Consider the following 20,697-nt stretch of genomic DNA (forward strand, 5'->3'; position numbering starts at 1 on the left):
GTGGTTTACTGACCAAATCAACATTTTTTCTTGGCAAAATAACAGTTTTAGGGTAAAATGGAATCGGTCGCCTGATCGGTTCCTCATTTTTTCAGTCCGACCATCCGGTCCGGTTTTGAAAACCATGACTGAACCTAATCCATCTATAATGGATTCAGATTGGACCGGATCGAATTGGACTTAATCCGGTCCAATTGACACCCCTACCCCACCTACATATGCAGTGACGCGACGGTGGATCCGTGGATGACAAGAGGGAGGTAATTAAGGTAAACAGGGAATGCGAAGTCTTCTGGAAGACTATCACTTGTTTGTTATTTCGGTGAAAACAAATCACGACTCCTTGAGTTGTTCGGATTTTGCCTTTTTAGTTACGCAACACTTATCTCTGGACTCTGGTTTATAGATAGAAGGTGTCACCTCCTAACCTGGGCTGGAGAGCCTGTTGAGATTCTGCTATCGTTCATGGCGGTGTCCAATGGAAGTGAATATTTCTATATCGAAATCGACAATAGAAGCGCGTCCTTCTCGCGGGCTGATTCAGTTGCGCAAGACGAAGAAGAGCTTCTCTGGGCTGCAATCGAGAAGTTGCCGTCTCGAAAAAGAACGAACTTCGCAATCTTGAAGAACACTTCTCCGGATACCGATGGAGGAGAGGGGAAGCCGGAGACAATCGATGTCAGGAAACTCGATCGCTTCGGTCGTGAGCTCGTCGTCAGGAATGCTTTCGCGACGGAAGAGCAAGATAACTACAAGCTGTTGTCCGCAGTTAAAGAACGTCTCGAAAGGTATATCGTTATCCAGATAGAACTGTACGCTTTATCGTGAATCTCATACTCCTTTTCTCAACCATCTCTACTGTAATTTGATGACTTCTCTATTAGTCTGTTCTCCTTTCTCTGGTTTCTCGTGATGAAAACTTTAATTCAATTAATGCTTCAATGCTTAGATTAGATCACTGCAAAAACACAAACGTTCTTCAATTCCTTTGATTCGAGGTGTGCTGAAAAAAGTTTTCAATCCTATATTTAAGTCCGATCTTTAGAGAGAGAGAGAACCGATCAAACTGCTTTTCTAAATCATGACTTTCTAAAAGTCTAATAATTCTGGACTGACATGATTCTGAAAAACAGAGTCGGTATGGAGGTCCCGAAGGTAGAAGTCAGATTCGAGAACCTGCATATCTCGGCCCAAGTGCAAACCGGGACAAGAGCATTGCCCACATTGGTGAACTATACCCGTGATACAGTCGAGGTACAGACATGCAGCAATTATTATTACTTCTTTTGGTAAAATTCTGTTATAATCATTCGTAATTGTAAAATTAATGCAGCAATTACTGAATTGTTTGAGGATATTTCGTCCCAAAAGGCACACACTCAATATCTTAGCTAACATCAGTGGTGATGTGAAGCCTGGAAGGTATAAACCCTAAACTATGACATTTTGGAGTTTCAGTTAAATTATACCTATATTTTCTCCTATGTACCGTAAAAACTCTATCTCCCCTAGAGTTCTACACGGGACGACTTGCATTATGCTCGTCACGGTTGACGTCACCATATGTCAATTATACACGTGGTAAATATGAACTGTTCATGTCTGCGCACCGCAATCCAAATTTTTAGCATGTGGCCCACAAAACCTTCACGTTTATGTGGTAAATGGGAAATACCAAACATGCAACGGCCATTCAGGTTTCTTTGTTAAATGGGAAACTGGATTTGCTCCTTGCAAAACCGTTCTCCACTTCAAACTGGCTTTGGTTTCTGGATTGACGATTTGCCTGTTTTGACAAAAAGTTCGGGTCGAGGGGTTAATGATTTGATCGTTTAGATCAATGGATCGTTGACTGACTTAATTGTTTTTTTGTCAGAAATCGAGTTTGGGGTAAAACGGAACCAATTGCTAAATGGTTTTTGGGCCGAATGGTTCAACCATCCAAGTCAATGACGATTTAAAAACCATGCTGATAACAGCCCCTTCTTTCTTGCAGCTGTGTATTAGAGGTATCTCCCATAAAAAAAGACACAAACATGGAGATGTTTCTAATACAAACAGCGTGAGCACAATTTTGTGAGGACTGAATCTGCCTCAGTGAAAGACTATTTAGTTGATGGAATTAGAAAGGCTTTTAATTTCTCCAATTTTGATGATTTTATTTATTTTTTAATCAAGTCCTAACTGATTAGCAGGTCTGTATTTGATCAAAAAAGTGCTCCTGGTGATAACCTCATAACTGATGTATTAGTTTGTTACTTTATGGGAATGTTTTCAATAGATAGTAGGATGTACTGTGAGGTGGGTTCAATGAGGAGCAAATCCCAATTTCTAAGATATCAGATTCAATCCTCACAAAATGTTTTAACTAAATTCACATCCACTTGCACCTTTGCACTGGGAATATCTTTCCATGAATAAAAACATACAAAGTATATTGAGATATTCTTAATACAAGGTTGTTGCAAGGGACTGTGAGTACAATGTGAATACCGTTTTGTGAGGTTGAACCCGAGTTCGATTTTCAATTAGCTGAACTCAAACTGCTTTATGGACTGTGGAGCCCATTATTTTATCCACATCAGCCACAAGTGCAAGTAATGAATTCAGATGGTCTCCCCGTGGAGTGTGCTCCACACCGATGTTCCCAAGTAATTGTATGATTGTTATAAGGTTCCAATCGACTAGTTAGTAAGGTCTCCCACTGATTGTAGTGGAGATTTGATTTGGGGGGATGGGCTATTCTCCCTTGGTGTAACCCTTGAGGCTCAATTTAGAAGGAGTACAATTATAAATATGTACAATGTAAATACATAAAAAATAATATAAAATACAAGATTTTAAACTCTACAAATTTGCATTTGTATTCCTTCTAAATTGAGCCTGAAACAAAAAAAAAATAATAATAATAATAATTATATAATTATGGGCATAGGCATTTCATGATTGGTGGAGGACTGTCTTAGGATTAACTGAATTAGAAATAGTTTTACGAGTTTAGATTTCATCCACACACTGTCTGCACAGCCCTGGTAGCCATGCATTGGGAACATTTAAGTATATAGTTTTTTTTTTTTATTGATTGGGAGATATTCTCAGTGCACAGGCTGCAAGGGCTGTGAGAATGATATTTAAATTCTTGTTCTACTGGCTGTGGGATCAATCATCTTATTCTACATTAGCCAATTAAGTGCATATGACCCACAATGTCACCAGTAAAATGGCTATTAAATATAGCTAATCCTCTCTCCCATATGGGAAAGAAGTCTCTGCATTGAAACCATTATATCCATTTTTAGTACTTGGGTGGCCTGTGCATTTGCACGTGCGAGAAAAACAGAGAGTTGAAATAGAATGTCAATGCAACATGTAGGTAGAATAAATTAAAAGTTTTGAAAGCTCATATCAAATCAAAGATGCATGTGTATATTTATCATATCAGGCAACAGACCTAATTCCTAAGATAGAGCCATAGAGGTGGTCAAATGGGCCCTCCTGGGACCTGTGAGGGCTTTTCTTTGGTTAGAAGAGACGAAAGAGGCTTGTGGGGAAGAGAACACATTGGCTCCTCAAGTAAAGGGATAATCCCAATGCATGTTAGGATGTATGGTAGGGCATGTATTAAGATTGCTGAGTCAATCTGACAGCTGAGTAAGATGTTCCAAAATATAATTCTATATTTTACGAGTGCATTGGCTCCCCACCGAGCATGCCTTTTACACCTTTCATTCATGCATCTAGATGTGCCCAATTCACATGTTAGATGTACCGTGGGATATGTGCGTGTGGGGCGTGCTCGGTGGGGAATTCCTATTTAATTTTCACCAAACATTGCTTATTACGTGAAACTGTGAAAGTCCTAAATAGTAGCTTGTGATTGACCCGTAATTAATTATATTAAGAAGGTGGCATGTAATTTGTAAATTAAAATAACAGTCCTAAATCATATTTTTTGTTTTTATTTCGATATCAACATATATTACGTACCAAAACGTTGGTATAAGTACAATTTTCACCTTAAGATATTGTAATCATTCAATCCAGATAGTATTGAATGATAATCAATAAAGCCAAGTTTTTTTTTTTTTTGGTATCTCAAGAAAGCCAAGCTGATTCCCATAAATACTCAACCATTTTCTCTACTAAGGCAGTCTTGGTTTTTAAGTTTTTAATGCATCGATCTCTATTGTAGGATGACACTACTTCTGGGCCCTCCTGGTTCGGGAAAATCTACCTTCCTTCGAGCTCTTGCCGGGAAACTCGACGATGGCTTAGAGGTTAATGCATTTTTCCGTCTTTAACATTTGCATGCATAGAATTTGTATTCGTGGGAATTGGTGGTTGCATTTTCAACCTGGCTGGCTGAACTTGTTAACATGTTAGGTTGCATAGGCTCTTCACCTAGCTTTCCCCATGTCCCAACATCTCCCCATGACAATTATTATTTTCACTGGAAAAGATATGATATTGAAAAAATAATTGACAAATAAATAAAAATTATAAACGTGGTGGAGAACATGATTTTATTTATCAAAATTCATGAATAAGCTTTGTTTGGTTAAAACTCTTTTGGATATCATATCTTTTCGGTATCATAAATTTTTCCTTGTTAAAATGTTTCCAATGCTGAAATGTGCTGTGGCCTGTCGGGCACACTCTATGGGGAGCCATTCAAGAGGGGCCTATCCGGTATGATCTCTTGATCTGTTACCAACAAAAACTCTGTACGCACTCTAAAAGTTGATCTCTTGACACGGTCTCCATTACTGATGTGACTGTTCTTTTTCGATAAAGGAATCCACTCTACTCTCGGTTCATGACTTAATTTTGTAACGCTAACATTTGATATTTAAAAAAAAAAGAAACTAGAAAAGTATTTTAGAAATATGTTATTTTCTAACTTGAAAATTTGAAATTTTTTATATTTAAATATGAAATAGCTATTTTACAATTTTACTCCTATTGATAAATAAACTTGATTATTATACAAATATATATATATATATATGTGTGTTTATTATAATTATCAATTTAAAACCAATAAAAGATAATTAATTATAAACTAACTTATAATTAATTATTATTATTAGTAGTAGTATACTTTAATAATTAGTTATTAATAGATATTGTTTATTTATTTATTAAAAATTAATTAATGAATGAATAAATCACTTAAACATTTTAAAAACAATTAAATGATCAACAATCTTAAGAGATAAGCAAGAAGTTACTAAACAATCTTATTCAATTGGTGAAATTGAATAAATACAAACGAAGATTAATGTTGTATTTTAACTTTTCTCCATTCATAAAGATATTAGCTGATCTTTCATCTTCATTTGCGATTCCCTGCGAGATTAAAGAGCTTAGCTATTGTATAAAAATCTCTGCAAAATGCAACAGTCTTCTACAAGTTTTTATTGACTCAGCTTCTTCCCACCCCCCAGAAAAGTGGCAACGTTACATACAATGGACATACGCTTAGTGAATTTTGTGTAGAAAGAACTTCTGCATACATAAGCCAAACGGATAACCATATTGCGGAGCTAACTGTCCGGGAAACTTTAGATTTTGCTGCGAGATGTCAAGGTGCAAGCGAAGGCTTTGCAGGTTTGCTTACTACTTCCCATCACATATTGATATTATTATTTGTTCTGCAAATTGAAATTGTAATTTTGTTGCAAAAGAGTATCTGCAGTGAGTTCAAGGTAAGGAAGTCATCCAATTACAAATTGAAATTAATTGTAATTTGGAAGCTAATGTGTGGTTGGTTAAAAGTTAAAGTCTGTAACTAATGACCATGTGTACTTTTAAATTGTGTCAGAACTATGACTTTCAGTGCTAAGTCTTATTGGTTGTTTCGCTAAAAACTGTAGGATATTTGAAAGATCTGGCCAGACTGGAGAAAGAAAAGAATATACGTCCAAGCCCTGAAATTGATGCATTTATGAAGGTTCCTATCTAATCCCTGCTCTTGAAGATCTTCTCTATTCCTTTTAAATCATTCTCAATTTTTCTGAAATTTAATTGTACAGGCATCATCTGTTGGGGGCAAGAAGCATAGTCTTTCAACGGATTACATCTTGAAAGTCCTTGGTCTGGATATATGTGCAGAAACACTAGTCGGTAATGACATGCTCAGAGGTGTCTCAGGTGGTCAAAGAAAAAGAGTTACTACTGGTAAAAGATTATTCCTCCTGTCTATTGTATAAAACTATCATCTATCATACATCATTCTACAGAAAGCCGATAAATTCTGCTTTATCGTCGACTATAGAACCAATCACCTGAAAAAAGGCATGCTCAATTATACATAACCTTTCTTTTCTTTGGTAGGAAAATTAGAATTTCAAAATCTTACAGTCATTGAGAACCTCAGCATAAATATCTATTCTTCATGTCTCAATAATCAATATATCCAAACTTCCCGCTAAAACATGCCTTTTGTTCATAATTTTGATGTATTTTATCCATTTTTAATTAATAAAAAAATTTCTGTTGCCTATCCCAAAAGAAAGACAAATAGAAACTTAGTAGTGATTTTTGTTCATGAATATTTATGTTAAATTATTATTATGTTTTCTAATTTCAGGAGAAATGATTGTTGGACCAAGGAAAACCCTGTTCATGGATGAAATATCTACTGGACTTGATAGTTCTACGACATACCAAATTGTAAAATGCATACGTAATTTTGTTCACCAAATGAAGGGTACTGTTTTGATAGCCCTCCTTCAGCCTGCTCCTGAGACGTTTGAGTTATTTGATGACTTAATACTATTATCTGAAGGACAAATAGTTTATCAAGGTCCTCGAGCACAAGCATTAGATTTCTTTCAATCATTAGGTTTTAAATTGCCATCTCGTAAGGGGGTTGCTGATTTTCTTCAAGAGGTACTTTTTTTTTTATCAGCATTTTTTTTTTTCTTCAAGAGGTATTATTCTTTATGGTCAATATTTTAGCCTGTTTCTAAGATCTAAGGCCTCTCTCTCCGAATGGATCTATCTTATATCCAGGTTACCTCCACGAAGGATCAAGCACAGTATTGGGCCGATCCTTCGAAACCATATGTGTTTCTCTCTGTTTCAAAAATTGCAGATGCATTCAGAAACTCTGAGTTTGGAAGGTCTGTGGAGTCCAATCTTTCAGTTCCATATGATAAAAGGAAGAATCATCCTTCAGCTCTTGCCAAGACAAAGTATGCTGTACCAAAGTGGGAACTCTTTAAGGCATGCTTCACACGGGAACATCTATTGATCAGCAGACACCGGTTCCTGTATATATTCAGAACATGCCAAGTATGCTTTAATCTTCATATCTACGAGTCTGACATTTTAGACAGAAGAAATTTAATCTACTTGTAAAATGTATTTATTTCTCTGTACTTTCAAGGAATTGTTATCTTCCTTTTTGTCTTTTTTTGATCACTAACAATCAAATAAATGCAATAATTAAAGAAGGAAAATAAGGACAAATGGGGTCATGAGTGGAAAGACCTAGACAAGAAAATCCTGCCTTTAGAGAAAGGAACCATAGCAAAAACAAAAAGAATCCAAATCATACAAGCACGACCCATTTAATAGCAGAGAGTTCTCCTGCAATGTAGCCAATAGATGTCTTAGTAATTCAACCAACTGAGAAAGATATAACTTGCCAACCTCTTCTCCAATCCAACTGCCATTTGTCTCTTTGGTTCCATAAAAAAAACCAGTTAATCATATTTGTTTCATTAAAGTGGACAGCATTTGTGCAGCTGAGAGCAAGAATGATAATCCTTTCTGTTCTTTAGTAACTGTTTTATCTTTTCGTATTAAATGCTTGCATATCAATAACATTTAGCATATCAAGTTCCAAGATGCACTTCTGGGCCACTTTTCAGTAGGGAATTCAAGATCTTTTTCTCAAACTCTGTTTTGTTGTCTGGAATAAGTGCACCGAACACTGTTTTAGTTTTTCCTCGTTCATTTCTTCTCAGGGTTTTTATAACAGCATTTACGTATTTTTACAGGTTGCATTTGTTGGATTTGTTACATGTACAATTTTTATACGAACAAGATTACATCCCACAGATGAAACAAATGGGAACCTTTACCTTTCTTGCTTGTTTTTTGGTCTTGTGCATATGATGTTCAATGGATTTTCTGAGCTACCAATTACGATGTCCCGGTTGCCAGTTTTCTATAAGCAAAGAGATAATTTCTTCCATCCTGCATGGGCTTGGTCAATTCCTAGTTGGATATTGCGTGTTCCCTACTCAGTCCTTGAAGCAGTTATATGGTCTTGTGTTGTATACTATACTGTTGGCTTTGCTCCTAGTGCTGGAAGGTAATTTTTTTTCCAAGCTTAGTGTTCTTGTTGCTGCATTTTCTTGATACTTATCAACTCTCAATTGTTGTTAGGTTTTTCCGCTTCATGCTCGCTCTCTTTTCAGTACATCAAATGGCACTGGGCCTCTTTCGCATGATGGCTGCTATTTCACGGGATATCATCATTGCTAATACATTTGGAAGTGCTTCCCTACTAGTTGTATTCTTATTGGGAGGATTTCTCCTTCCAAAAGGTTGGTTTAATTATTCTGATTTCATAACTTGAACAACAATTTTTTGAAGTTTTCCTTAACAACTGAGTGCTCTGTTTTCCAGCAATGATCAAGCCATGGTGGATTTGGGCTTTCTGGTTGTCACCATTATCATATGGGCAACGTGCAATTTCAGTTAATGAATTTTCAGCCACAAGATGGATGGAAGTATGCTCTTTAGGACTAGTACACTCGTAATTTAGTTAGAGATATTGGCATATCTCCCATGTACTTGATCATTAGTTATATTTGTATTTGGACAACTATTGAATAAGATTTTAGAATTGCTATTAACATTCTTAGTTGGCAGAGATCTGCATATGGATACACTACAGTTGGATATAATGTTCTCCATTCACATTGTCTACCCACTGGTCATTACTGGTATTGGCTTGGTATTGGGATTTTGTTGGCTTATGCAGTGGTCTTCAATACTTTGGTGACCCTTTTCTTGGCTTACCTTAACCGTAAGTCTGCAAGGACTTCATGTTTTATGGTTCCATTGTTTAATACTCATTTTTTCTTCCAATAAATGGTATGTGGTTCTTTATTACAGCTCTGAGAAAGGCCCAGGCTGTGATTGTGTTGGATTCCAGTGTAGATAATTCCAATGACGTTCATGGTCAGTGTGCATTCTTTAGAACTTTCACCAATATATTTCAATTTTACTTCAGTGGATGTATCTGTTTTCTCATTGGGTCCTTCATCTACATATGGTTTGCCAGATATGTGTCTAGTATATCTTTCTTACATTAAGAACAAACCTGATATTTGCAGTGAGGACTCAGAAAGCTGATTCAGAGTCCTTATCATCTGAAAGAACTCCAAGGAGGGGAATGATCCTTCCATTTCAACCACTATCAATGACGTTTCATAATGTCAATTACTTTGTTGACATGCCAAAGGTAATTATTATGTGTAGTAACTTTAATTTCTTTTCTTTCTAGTGCAATACATTTGACTAAAATTTATTTCTTTTTTTCATAGGAAATGAGTTCAAAAGATATCCCGGAAAAGAAGTTGCAACTGTTGTCAAATGTCAGTGGAGTATTCTCCCCTGGTATCCTTACTGCATTAGTTGGAGCAACTGGAGCAGGGAAAACCACACTGATGGATGTGCTTGCTGGGAGAAAAACCGGTGGATATATAGAGGGTGATATTAGGATATCAGGGTACCCAAAAGAGCAAAGTACTTTTGCCAGAATTGTAGGATATGTTGAGCAGAATGATATTCATTCTCCTCAAGTTACAGTTGAAGAGTCCCTGTTGTTCTCTTCATCTCTTCGCCTTCCAAAAGAAATCAGTGAAGAAAGCAGACGTGTTAGTGTCTAAAAAGAGTAAACTTTTCCATAAAGTATATGCTTCTTTCAGTTTTTTTAATCAATCTATTATTATCGATTGTAGGAGTTTGTTGAAGAAGTGATGACATTGGTAGAGCTTGATACTCTAAGGCATGCTTTGGTTGGTTTGCCTGGGACCAGTGGCTTATCAACTGAACAAAGAAAGCGCCTAACAATAGCAGTGGAGCTTGTTGCAAATCCATCCATTATTTTCATGGATGAACCTACATCTGGATTAGATGCAAGAGCAGCGGCTATTGTGATGCGTACTGTTCGTAATACTGTTGATACTGGAAGAACAGTGGTTTGCACCATACATCAACCAAGTATAGATATATTTGAAGCATTTGATGAGGTGACTGAGAAGTTTGTTTGTTTTCTATCCAAAGTATTCCTTCAAACTATAATTTACATATATTTCTTGTGATTGTGGTGCAGCTACTTCTTATGAAACGGGGGGGTCAAGTTATATATGGAGGGAAGCTTGGAAAGCACTCACAAATTATGACCAACTACTTTCAGGTACCATTGAATTGATTGATTACTTTTGTGTTCCATTTATCATCTTAATTCAAACAAAATGTTGTGGAAAACTATAAAGAATTTCACTTCAAACTGAATAAATGAAAATAAACTATCCCATTTAGGTTTGAAGTTATGCAAAGTGCATAAGTTTATAATCCTAGTTGGACCTTAAAATTTTATCTTTAGTTGCAAGAGAAAACCTTTGCAAATACAGCTGCTTATTTATCTGAACTTGTATTTGCAATCAATATTAGTCAACTCAGCTCAACAAGCCTTATCCCAAGTTTCCAACTATATCAGGTTGGCTAGACAAATCTGGTTTTGCCATTCCACTCTCTCAAGGTCATACCTTTTGAACCAAAAATATGTAAACCAGATTTGGCACTATATATCTGTGACAAATTTGTATTTGAATATGAGAAAGCATTATTTAGTTAACCCTTTGTTTTAGATTTTCTTTCAACCAAGGATTCAATTTTCTATGGAATCATTAAATATTGAGATTTTGTTCTAGCTTCAGGAGTGTCAAGAGCGAAATATATGGAGAATAACAAAAAAAATAGGTGTCTAATTGGTTATTTGGATAAGATGTGTTTAATAAGAGATAGAAAAGAATAAGATGGATAAAAAAGGGAAAAAATAAAAAAATTTGAAAAATATATATTATTAGTTTTTCTTTGAAATTCTGAGCAGGCTTTGAAAATTTTCTGAAATTTCGGTTTTGAGCCGGGTTGACATAAAACCAAAATGTAAACCTTTGGTTTTTGATGGATGAAAGCATCTTTTGGGCTTTGTAGTTGCATTTATTAGGTGAAGTCCAGTAATGGTCTATTTTATAACAGCTGAATTGTCTGAACTGAGTAGCTCATTGCTTTGTCTTTTAGTGAGCACCATTAAGTAGTGGGAAAAACTTCTTAATGGCTGAAACATCCTTTCAGGAGCTTGCCCTATCCTTAATGACCTTTTGTGTAAAAGACAATTACAAGCTATTCAGTTTCAGCTAATTCAACTGTTATTAATCTGCACCTAAGAAAAATGTGATGGCACTTTTGTTTGTCATTCAGGGAACTCCTGCATTAAGATCCTCACTTCCCTTGATTGAAGTGGGTTCTCCATATGCAGTCATATGGAGTAAAGGTTTTGGAAGAGATCCACAGAAATTGTCTTGAACACTAAATGAACTTAGACTACTATTGGATTGTTGTTCATCTGTTATGTGGATGAGTGCATTGCCCAAGAACCTCTCTTTTGACGGAGTTTCATTTATACTATGCTTTTCTGACATGTTATCAGATAAAAATAAAGTAAACACAGCCCTTTGAGGCTATGAATGACGGTTTGATTTTCTCTTGCCATCTAATCCTCATAGTAGCAGTTATTGCTCTGCCAAACTTTTGTTAACAGATGTGTTTTCATATACATAAGAAATATTTTGTTGTTTCGAACTTCAAGTAGTTGATATTATTTTTAGATTGCTTTTTTTTTTTTATCAAAGTTCAATATAGTGCTAAGCAATTGGTTGACAGAAAAAAGTTATATTGATAAGTTGCTATATAAGTTTTGCTCTATTGAACTTGTATTTCTCTCTCATTGCTAGCCTATGGACGTAGTGTTAAAAATCATATTTTATAATTTTGAGGGCAATGACCTAGGTGACAATTTATTCAGTTTTTTTGTACAAGAAAGAGTGGTTAGGCCTCATTTCATGTCCTTGCACAGGGAATTCATGGAGTCCCTCGCATTCCTGATGGTTATAATCCTGCAACTTGGATGCTTGAGATCACTACACCAGCTTCTGAGCAAAAAATTGGGCAAGACTTTGCAAACATATACAGAAATTCTGATCAGTACAGGTAAAATATTGGTCAATATTGTATAATTTGCCTCTTTTTTACTTTTTTAGAAAGGTTTGCCAAATCATTCATCATTTACTTTTCTTTTCTTATTGAGGAATGATATACTTCATTTAAAAATCTGATTTGAATTTTTATTTTAGGGAAGTAGAAGCATTGATTGAGCGTTTGAGTATTCCACCCACTGGTTCTGAGCCCTTGAAGTTTTCTTCCACATATTCACAAGATAGCATAACACAGTTTCAGATGTGCCTTTGGAAACAACTTCTTATATATTGGAGAAGTCCCCAATATAATGTTGTGCGGTTATTCTTCACTACAATGTGTGCATTGATATTTGGTTCTGTCTTTTGGAATATTGGTTCAAGAAGGTGATTCCTTACTTCCCTTTCATTTATCTTTGATGGATAATTTTCAAGCATTCTTATTGTGTTATGAGATGTTAACTGTTTCTTTCTCTCTGGCATAGTTCTTATATTAGATTAGCCTTATTATAATTATCAAGAAGGAATGACAAAGGATCAGTACTCCTGCTTCTTATTTTGAAGTATTGGCTCAAAAAGATCATCACTTACATTTCTTACTGGACATATATGGGTGAGATAAAGAGAACTCATATAGGTCTACATTAGAGGCCAGCACTTGCCCACATATTTTTGCATTAGTTGTAGGATTGTACCTAAACTTCTAGGCTTTTAAAAGGGTAGGATTCCTATGACATATCTTTTTTTGGGCCACCAATGGACTTTGGAAGTCCGAAACCTAATTCAACATCTGTTCTGATTATTTTGGATTCAGATGACCCATTTACATAATCAGATTGGATTTGGACTTTATAATCTGCATCCAATTAATAATTGGATTTTGGATCTGGTTAGCCCATCTGGTTTGATTAAAATCCAATTCCTATTATTTCATAACACATATTTGATGTATAAAATTATATTATATAATCATATAAAAAATAAAATATAAATTTTATATTATATACAAAAAATTGTAATTATAACAAATAACTTTAGGAAGAGAGAAGAAGCAATATGAGCTAGGTATGCTCTCTAGATTGTAAATATGACATTAGGACACAATCTACAGACTATTTTCTTTGCAATGTAACAGCCCTTCATTTGGTAGAGTTCAGAAAAGGGAGAGCAAGATGTTCACCTTTAACAAACACAAGAGGTGGGCAAATGATTGGCCTGAATAGTGTAATTGGCCATGTAGAGAGAATTAAATAAATATAGCTTTCATTCTTTTTCTTGGTTCTATGGCTCGTGGTGTTAAAAAAGACCACCAGAGTTATTTACCAGAATTTTCTAAATATTTTGCAGGGGCACAACACAAGACTTATTTATGGTGATGGGTGCTCTTTATGCCTCCTGCTTGTTTCTTGGAGTTAATAATGCTTCTTCAGTACAACCAGTAATTTCTATTGAGAGAACGGTTTTTTATAGAGAAAAAGCAGCTGGAATGTACTCACCATTACCTTATGCAGCAGCACAAGTAAGAGTGTTAAGATTGGATGAAGTTTTGTTTTCTATTTTCTTCCCCAAGTTCTGAAATAATTCGTGATTTTTATATATGTTTCATCAACAGGGTCTTGTTGAATTACCTTACATTGCCATGCAAACAATATTATTTGGTGTTATAACATACTTCATGGTCAATTTTGAAAGGACAATAGGTAATACATGATACCCTTATGCCATGAAATTTAAAGCTTGCCTTTCCATCTCTTTATAAATCTTATGTTCCTTTCATGTCATATTATTTTCAAGGATCATTTTAAATTTTGAGTCAAGAAGAGGCCAAACTCTTCATAAGTTATTTACATATCTCACCTTACTTTTTAAGATCTGGTTCCCCCATCGAAAAATACAAGTGTAAAAATAAAATCATTTCGACCCCCACTCATGTGCAAGCCCAGTTTGGGTAAAAACTGAAGTAATGAACCCAGTCAAGTCTTGTTTGAAGATGAATGATGAATGAATAACAAATAATAGTTTCTAGGAGTTCCGAAAACATTTATCCATGGAGGACTTCATAGAATTGTTTTTCAAAACTCTTGAAAGATCATTGTTTTGCCCATTGGAGATGTTATGTTCCCACAGAATTCTTCTCCTTCCTTTTTCATGTGTTTCAAGATTTTTTCTTTGTAAATTTAAATTTCTTTCATTACTCCAAAAGTAAAAATCTTATGCTTGGTTAATTATTTTGGTGGAAGTTCATTTAAGCAAGTTCTATCTGTTTCCATTTTATTGAAGTACAAATATATTGGGTTTTTCACACACTTGAGGTAAATCTTTTTTAATGTTGAGTTTGAGAGAGATGGGTTTAGACATGTCAATATACATCATCAAGTAAATTGAAACATATGTATAGACATGTCTTTATTTTATGAACATAGCAGTGCAGTGAGAAGTTTTCTTGCTATAAATAAGTAATGTTGTCAAAATTTTAAAGCACAAAATATGTATCCAGTAACTCTCCTTGAACTTACCAAATTTGTTGGCCTTAGTTTTGACTAATACACTTTCCTCCCTATTTACACTTAAAATCTATAATCAATTTGCACTGGTTACTTTAATGACTTGTACTGTACAACCTAAATGTAAGTAGTATTCTTTCCTTTTATGTAATGGAGGATCATAGTTAACGATCCAACCCTTTGATTCTTCAGCCTTTTATATCTCTAAGATTATGAAGCCATCCTTTTGGTTTTCCATTATAATGTTTTTATAGCTTTCCAATAGGCAACCTAGAGGGAAAAAAATCGAAAGATTTCTATAGAATCCACCCAAATTTAACAGAAATTCTTTCCCATCTTTCACCTGTCAAGTCACTGCCTCAAACTTTCTTAGTCATATTTTGGTTAAATTTGTAATGTAGCCAACTTGTATGGAAAATAATGGTTCAATATAAGCATCAAGCATGTGTCCTGTTTTGCAGGAAAGCTTCTGTTATACCTTCTGTTCATGTTCCTCACGTTCACCTACTTTACATTCTACGGGATGATGGCGGTTGGCCTGACACCTTCTCAGCAATTCTCTGCTGTTGTTTCTTCTGCATTTTACTCCCTATGGAATCTTCTCTCAGGTTTTCTTATCCCAAAACCAGTGAGTATTCATTTTTTGTTGGTACAACTAAGTCCATCCCAAAGCTTTATCTGTTGACACTGCATTTTTTTATCTATGAGGAAATAAATAATTGGAAGAATTTTGTAACTTCTCATTCATGTGCTTTATGCATTTTCAGAATATTCCTGGATGGTGGATCTGGTTTCACTACATTTGCCCTGTGGCTTGGACTCTTCGAGGTATCATATCCTCCCAGCTTGGTGATGTGGAGACCTATATTGTTGGATCTGGGTTTGAGGGGTCTGTGAAGGATTATCTGGAGGTTAGTCTCGGATACAGTTCTGGGATGATTGGTGTTTCTGCAGCAGTGCTCATAGGATTCTGTATATTCTTCTTTCTTGTCTATGCATGCTCTGTCAAATTCCTCAACTTCCAGAGAAGATGATAATAGTGCTCAATGATGTAGAAAGGGGGATTCCAATTGAGCAATTATCAAAAGTTGAGATTTCCAGCATGCTGGGACAGTCGGACCTTTCTGTCTGAATGCCAAAGTAGGACCTTTCTTGATACATTGAAGTTTTTAAGGGCCACAGTTTCCAATGAAGTGGCATGATCTACTCTGCCAATACCCAAAGTTCACTATTGATTTTGTTTTTCTAATTTTATTCACATCAGCTGAGGACAACCATCTTGACAATGTACAAAGTTTACTATAAAGTTTTACAATTATAGTTCTGATCAGATTTTAAACGATCAGCATTTTATCCAAAAATGGAATACAAATGAAGCAACAAACTGAAAATGTTTTCAGATGGTACTAACTACACAAAGGCAATACAATAATTTAAAAAAAAATGTATTTTAATGTAATTGTGGTGAAGTTGGTTGCCAGACTAAACATTTAGCCAAATTCATGGTAGACCACTACTTTAGACTGAAGGACACAGGATGTCCCACATAAGTCCTAAACCTGGATTTTGCCAAAATGTCAGATCAATGTTGATGGGGCCTGAATTATCATTTTAATCGACATTCATGGGAACTTCAGATTATGACTTTATGAGTCTCCCAATAATCATAGTTGTCAAAACTCAAAATCCGGTGATTAGCTAAGGTTATAATTTTGCAATTGGACTATTCCAATCGGGATGAAATGTGGGGCACGTCATAATTAAACCACCAAGGGTACTCAACTTCCAAGTTCCAACAATGAAAGGCATCATGTCACAATTCTTGTTAGCATCTATACTTTGGTTTTGGTGCCAGGTCATAGAAGTTAAATTTGAACTATATTTTGGTTTTGATGCATCTATACTTTGGATTTACCATGCCCTTGAACTACCGAAAGTATTACGTTTGAAGTTTTGAATTCATTTATATCTAGAGTGAAATGAGGCCCCAAATTGCATAGTAACTGATTGCTCCTGCTCTGGATTTTTCCTCAAGCAATGCCAATGCTACAAAACCAAAATACTTCTTGATGGTGAGGTTATCAAGCATGTAGGTCTTGGCATGGCAAGCCTTTGTCAACTATCATTTCTATGTATTTCTATTTCACGTATCGATGATGCAATGCAATATGTATCAATACTTTGAACGTTACAATGGCCACAACTCTGCTCCCGATGATAATTTTCCTTCTTTATTTTTCATTAGTGGTCAGAACTCAGGATAAGAATAAAATAAGAGTTGGTCCAGTTGGATATCAAACGTGCAAGTGCAGTCCAAACTGAGAGAGTTTCACCCTTCCCTCCAAATGTTGAATTCAGTAGGAAGCATTTCAGCTGCTTAGGCTCACCATTATCCTGGAAGGTGGAAACCATCTTAACATTTGCCATAATCATATATTGCCTATGGCTCTGCTGCTTGATTAGCCCTCTGACAAGGTTCAAAATATCAATACGCCCGAGTAAAAGCATATTGGACAGTATTTATAGCTTTTTTTAGATTTTTTTTTTTAAATCTGGTTCAGAGGGGCCGGTTTTAGATCCATCCACCCGCTGAATCGGTCAAAACCTCAATACACCCTCTGTTGAGGCATATCGGGAAACCCCCAATATGATACATCTATATTTTGAACCTTGCCCTCCGGTTCTTGTAGCCAAGGTTTTTTATAAAAAAAAACAAGCACCCTTCGCTTAGTAAGGGAATAAACAGTTCAAGATTCGCATATAATACAAAGAGGCGGTGGTACATCCTTTTGGTGCTCGCTGCTAATAATGAGAAGAAACAGTTCAAGATACACTACTGGGCTGTTTGCTAATATGTATGGTTTGGTTTATTGGCAAAAGGCCCTACAACAACGGAATTCATTATCACACTTTTCAACTGTAAGTACAGAAATGATTTACAATATTGGCATTTGCAGCAACTCACAAATCTTGCCAGTCATGCCCGCCTCCCTTTAACAGACTCAAATAGACTTTGCAACCCAGGCAGTTCAAAAAATTTAGCTATGGCTGCAGATGCATATCATATCTCTTGCCACTCTCTTGACTCCTCAATGCAGATTCAACAAGCTTGACCTTTTTTGAATTGTCAGTATTGACGAGTGAAAGCTTCTCAATCAATGATCTTAGGTGGGAGACCTGGGAATCAGGCACATGGGTCTTCCTCGTAGGCATTATTGATGCACTGCCTTGAGGAGATTGAGCATACCTCTTCAACCTTGTATTTAGAGCTTTAATAGAAGAACGCAAAGCTTCCAGCTCCAGATCTTGAAGGTTTTCTGTAGCAGCAATAGACATAAAATGAAATATCAATTTATGAAAATTCATCTTTAGTGAAGCAACAGAAATGGATTGCATCAGATAAAATAACTCAAGTACCAAGTTCTGTCTTGAACTGGCGTTCTGCTCTAGATAATGACTTCTTATGGGGCCCAGGCAAGTTTCTCAAGCGCAATAAACGCTCTTCCAGAAGTCTATGCACCTGAACTGCATGATTTACCCGATCATCCAACTTTGGCTGTTTCTCCTCAACATTCATAAGCCTCTGCTGTGCTTCACGTAAACGAGAATGCTGGTCATCTATAATTCTCTTCAGCTGAGCGCTGTGATGCTTGAGTTCAAAGAAGACCTAAAAATGTTAAGAAGAGAGATCTTCAGAAAACAAGACATCCACTCCAAAAGCGGTGCAGCTTAGGCAGCACGGGGTCAAGTTTTCTCATGTGGGTTTGCCGGGCCGGGAGGGCTAAGGCTGCATATATGAGAAAATGAGCAAAAGGCTCACTCAACACCAAAGAAGGCCTCTCCTATGCATCATTTTTATTTGAGAAACAGTCATTTGTAAATTTATAAAAAACAAGGACTACTCCAAACAAGGTCCAGACTATGTCCCCAAGTAACCAACACCCAAGTACTCAGGGAGATGAACCAGGGAAATCCACAAATAATACTCAAGACCGGAGATGGCAGACAACTGAGAGTTCAGATCTGTTCTCTGTTGGTCTTTTTACAAGAAGTTAATAGAGCAGTGGGATGCAGACAAACGAGAGAAGTGGATAAGAAATGCCGGTGTTCCTTCAAAGTATCTTATGGACTGTGATTTTGGACAGAGTTCTTACAATTAATCACCTACTGTCTAAGAGTATGGTGCTGGATAATAAGAGTTGCTTGAGTGAGGACTAAAGAACCTATGCATCACTACAATCTATTATAGAGCATTTGGGCTCACTTCTTGCAGTTGTTTGGAGTTTAATTGGGGGCTCCAAAGGATATATCTACCCTTAACTCTTTCTGGCCCTTAAAAGGTTTTAGCAGGAGTTGTATCATACTTTGGAAGTGTATTCAATCGGCCCTTTGTTGGTCAATTTGGTCTGAACACAATAGCAGAATTTTTATGATAAAGATGATTACAAAAAAAGCTATGATGGGGAAGGTGAAGATGCTTCTTATCCTTTGGGCTAGCATTAACAAGGAGTTTGAAGGTTTCCAAAGTCATCACTTCAGTAACCAGTGACAGAATTATCACGGAGAAGGAATTAGTTCAGTTTTGGTAAATATATAGTACTTGTAATTATTGCTTTTTGATCAGGATCATCAGTTGTATCAGCAATCCTTCATGACAGCATCTCTTCCTCCATTATAATATGAAGTTGCATCTTTTTACCATTCAAAAGAAGAAAAAAACACCTAAGCATCTTGTATTATTGACTTGATATCAGAATCAGTAGTTCAGTACCATTAAGACTAGAAACCTTATTTGAAGATAATCATATCACAACGATAAGGGTTAATTAGATGAAATTGGCTTTCTCATTAGAAGTGAACCATTAGGATAACAAAGAACATTTGACATGAATTGAGTCGTTTATTTACCTTGTGTGCATACTCCACATAATTTTCATGGAAGAGTTTGAAGTATCTATGAAGCGTTGATCGGCCTTCAATCGAATCAGCAGTCATGGAGCGCAGGTTAGGTGAAGCCTGAGGAACAAAATCCACCTTAGGGATGCTAAGGAGCTCTTTGCTTATAATATCGGGAGTGTCTACTTCTGGAATCTCTTCTGAACCTATCTGATTCTTGCCCACATCAACATGAAGGGGAAGCAACACATTCCAACTCTTCATTTCTAGCACAATACATTCTTGAGATAAGGTGACTGCAACAATCCATGAATACCCAAATGAATCTGCCAGTGCTACAAAACCCCAAAGAGGAGATGGAGAGCAGCTTCCCTCCAGACAAGTATTAAGAACAGGATGCACAGAAGGAGCCCTCATGGATTCATCATTCCCATTTATCTGACTAGTAAATGGGAGAAAATGGAGCACTATTGAGTCTATTCCACCACCATGGACACAATATATTCTCTCTGGGATAAGGGGATCAGCAAACAATGAAAGAAGAGATCCATAATCTACCTTCCTAGGTAAAGCCAAATCCACAACAGCCAGTCTCAATAGAGGGGGTGGATGTCCTAACCAAACTGTGTGATCTAGTGGCTGGTCGAACTTCACAATAGAAAACTCCTCTGGGTTTGATTCACAAATCATGGCAAGTCCAATGATATGATCATGAGAATCAACAGCAATTCGAGGCCGATTATCAAGATTCCAGACTGGTTGGATTTCATCAGCTAGGGCATCTATCTGCAACTGTCCACTGCTCCAGGCAGTTAACAAAACTGAATCCTTGCTGATTGAATTGTAAAGAAAACCCACTGCATGACCTTCACATACTGCACCTCGAACTCCAGAATCTTCCTCTTCCTCACCATGGCATACTTTACGGAGAGGCCCCTGAAAGAAAAAGATTTCTTAGTCCCCTTATAACAGTAAACAAAAAAGTTACTGACATCAGTGTGAGATTAGCATGCAGA

General features: G+C 36.2%; 2 protein-coding genes across 3 annotated transcripts in view; one reads left to right on the forward strand and one right to left on the reverse strand.

Moving 5' to 3' along the window:
- Window positions 1-359: 359 nt before the first annotated feature.
- On the forward strand, window positions 360-16,176 carry LOC148870822 (ABC transporter G family member 31-like). Its single transcript, XM_088971306.1, has 24 exons — window positions 360-788; window positions 1,134-1,254; window positions 1,334-1,422; window positions 4,193-4,277; window positions 5,448-5,610; window positions 5,877-5,953; window positions 6,036-6,180; window positions 6,593-6,894; window positions 7,018-7,299; window positions 8,010-8,326; window positions 8,401-8,561; window positions 8,644-8,747; window positions 8,890-9,046; window positions 9,136-9,201; window positions 9,357-9,484; window positions 9,567-9,899; window positions 9,984-10,274; window positions 10,358-10,441; window positions 12,164-12,297; window positions 12,441-12,668; window positions 13,629-13,800; window positions 13,894-13,981; window positions 15,247-15,413; window positions 15,553-16,176. The coding sequence occupies exons 1-24, from the start codon at window positions 466-468 to the stop codon at window positions 15,817-15,819; spliced, it is 4,284 nt and encodes a 1,427-aa protein (XP_088827432.1). The 5' UTR covers window positions 360-465; the 3' UTR covers window positions 15,820-16,176.
- Window positions 16,177-17,546: 1,370 nt separating this feature from the next.
- MOS7 (nuclear pore complex protein-like protein) overlaps window positions 17,547-20,697 on the reverse strand; it is a 43,487-nt gene continuing 40,336 nt past the window's right edge. For both annotated transcript variants that reach the window (XM_088971307.1, XM_088971308.1), the window contains 3 exons: window positions 19,694-20,617; window positions 18,203-18,452; window positions 17,547-18,102 (listed from right to left, as the gene is read on the reverse strand). In XM_088971307.1, coding sequence (XP_088827433.1) covers window positions 17,828-18,102; window positions 18,203-18,452; window positions 19,694-20,617 — 1,449 coding nt within the window. In that variant the 3' untranslated portion in view covers window positions 17,547-17,827. The remainder of the gene's footprint in view (window positions 18,103-18,202; window positions 18,453-19,693; window positions 20,618-20,697) is intronic.

The sequence above is a fragment of the Nelumbo lutea genome, chromosome 2, assembly GCF_056320005.1.
Source record: "Nelumbo lutea isolate HS-2025 chromosome 2, American lotus-T2T, whole genome shotgun sequence".
Classification (NCBI taxonomy): domain Eukaryota; kingdom Viridiplantae; phylum Streptophyta; class Magnoliopsida; order Proteales; family Nelumbonaceae; genus Nelumbo; species Nelumbo lutea.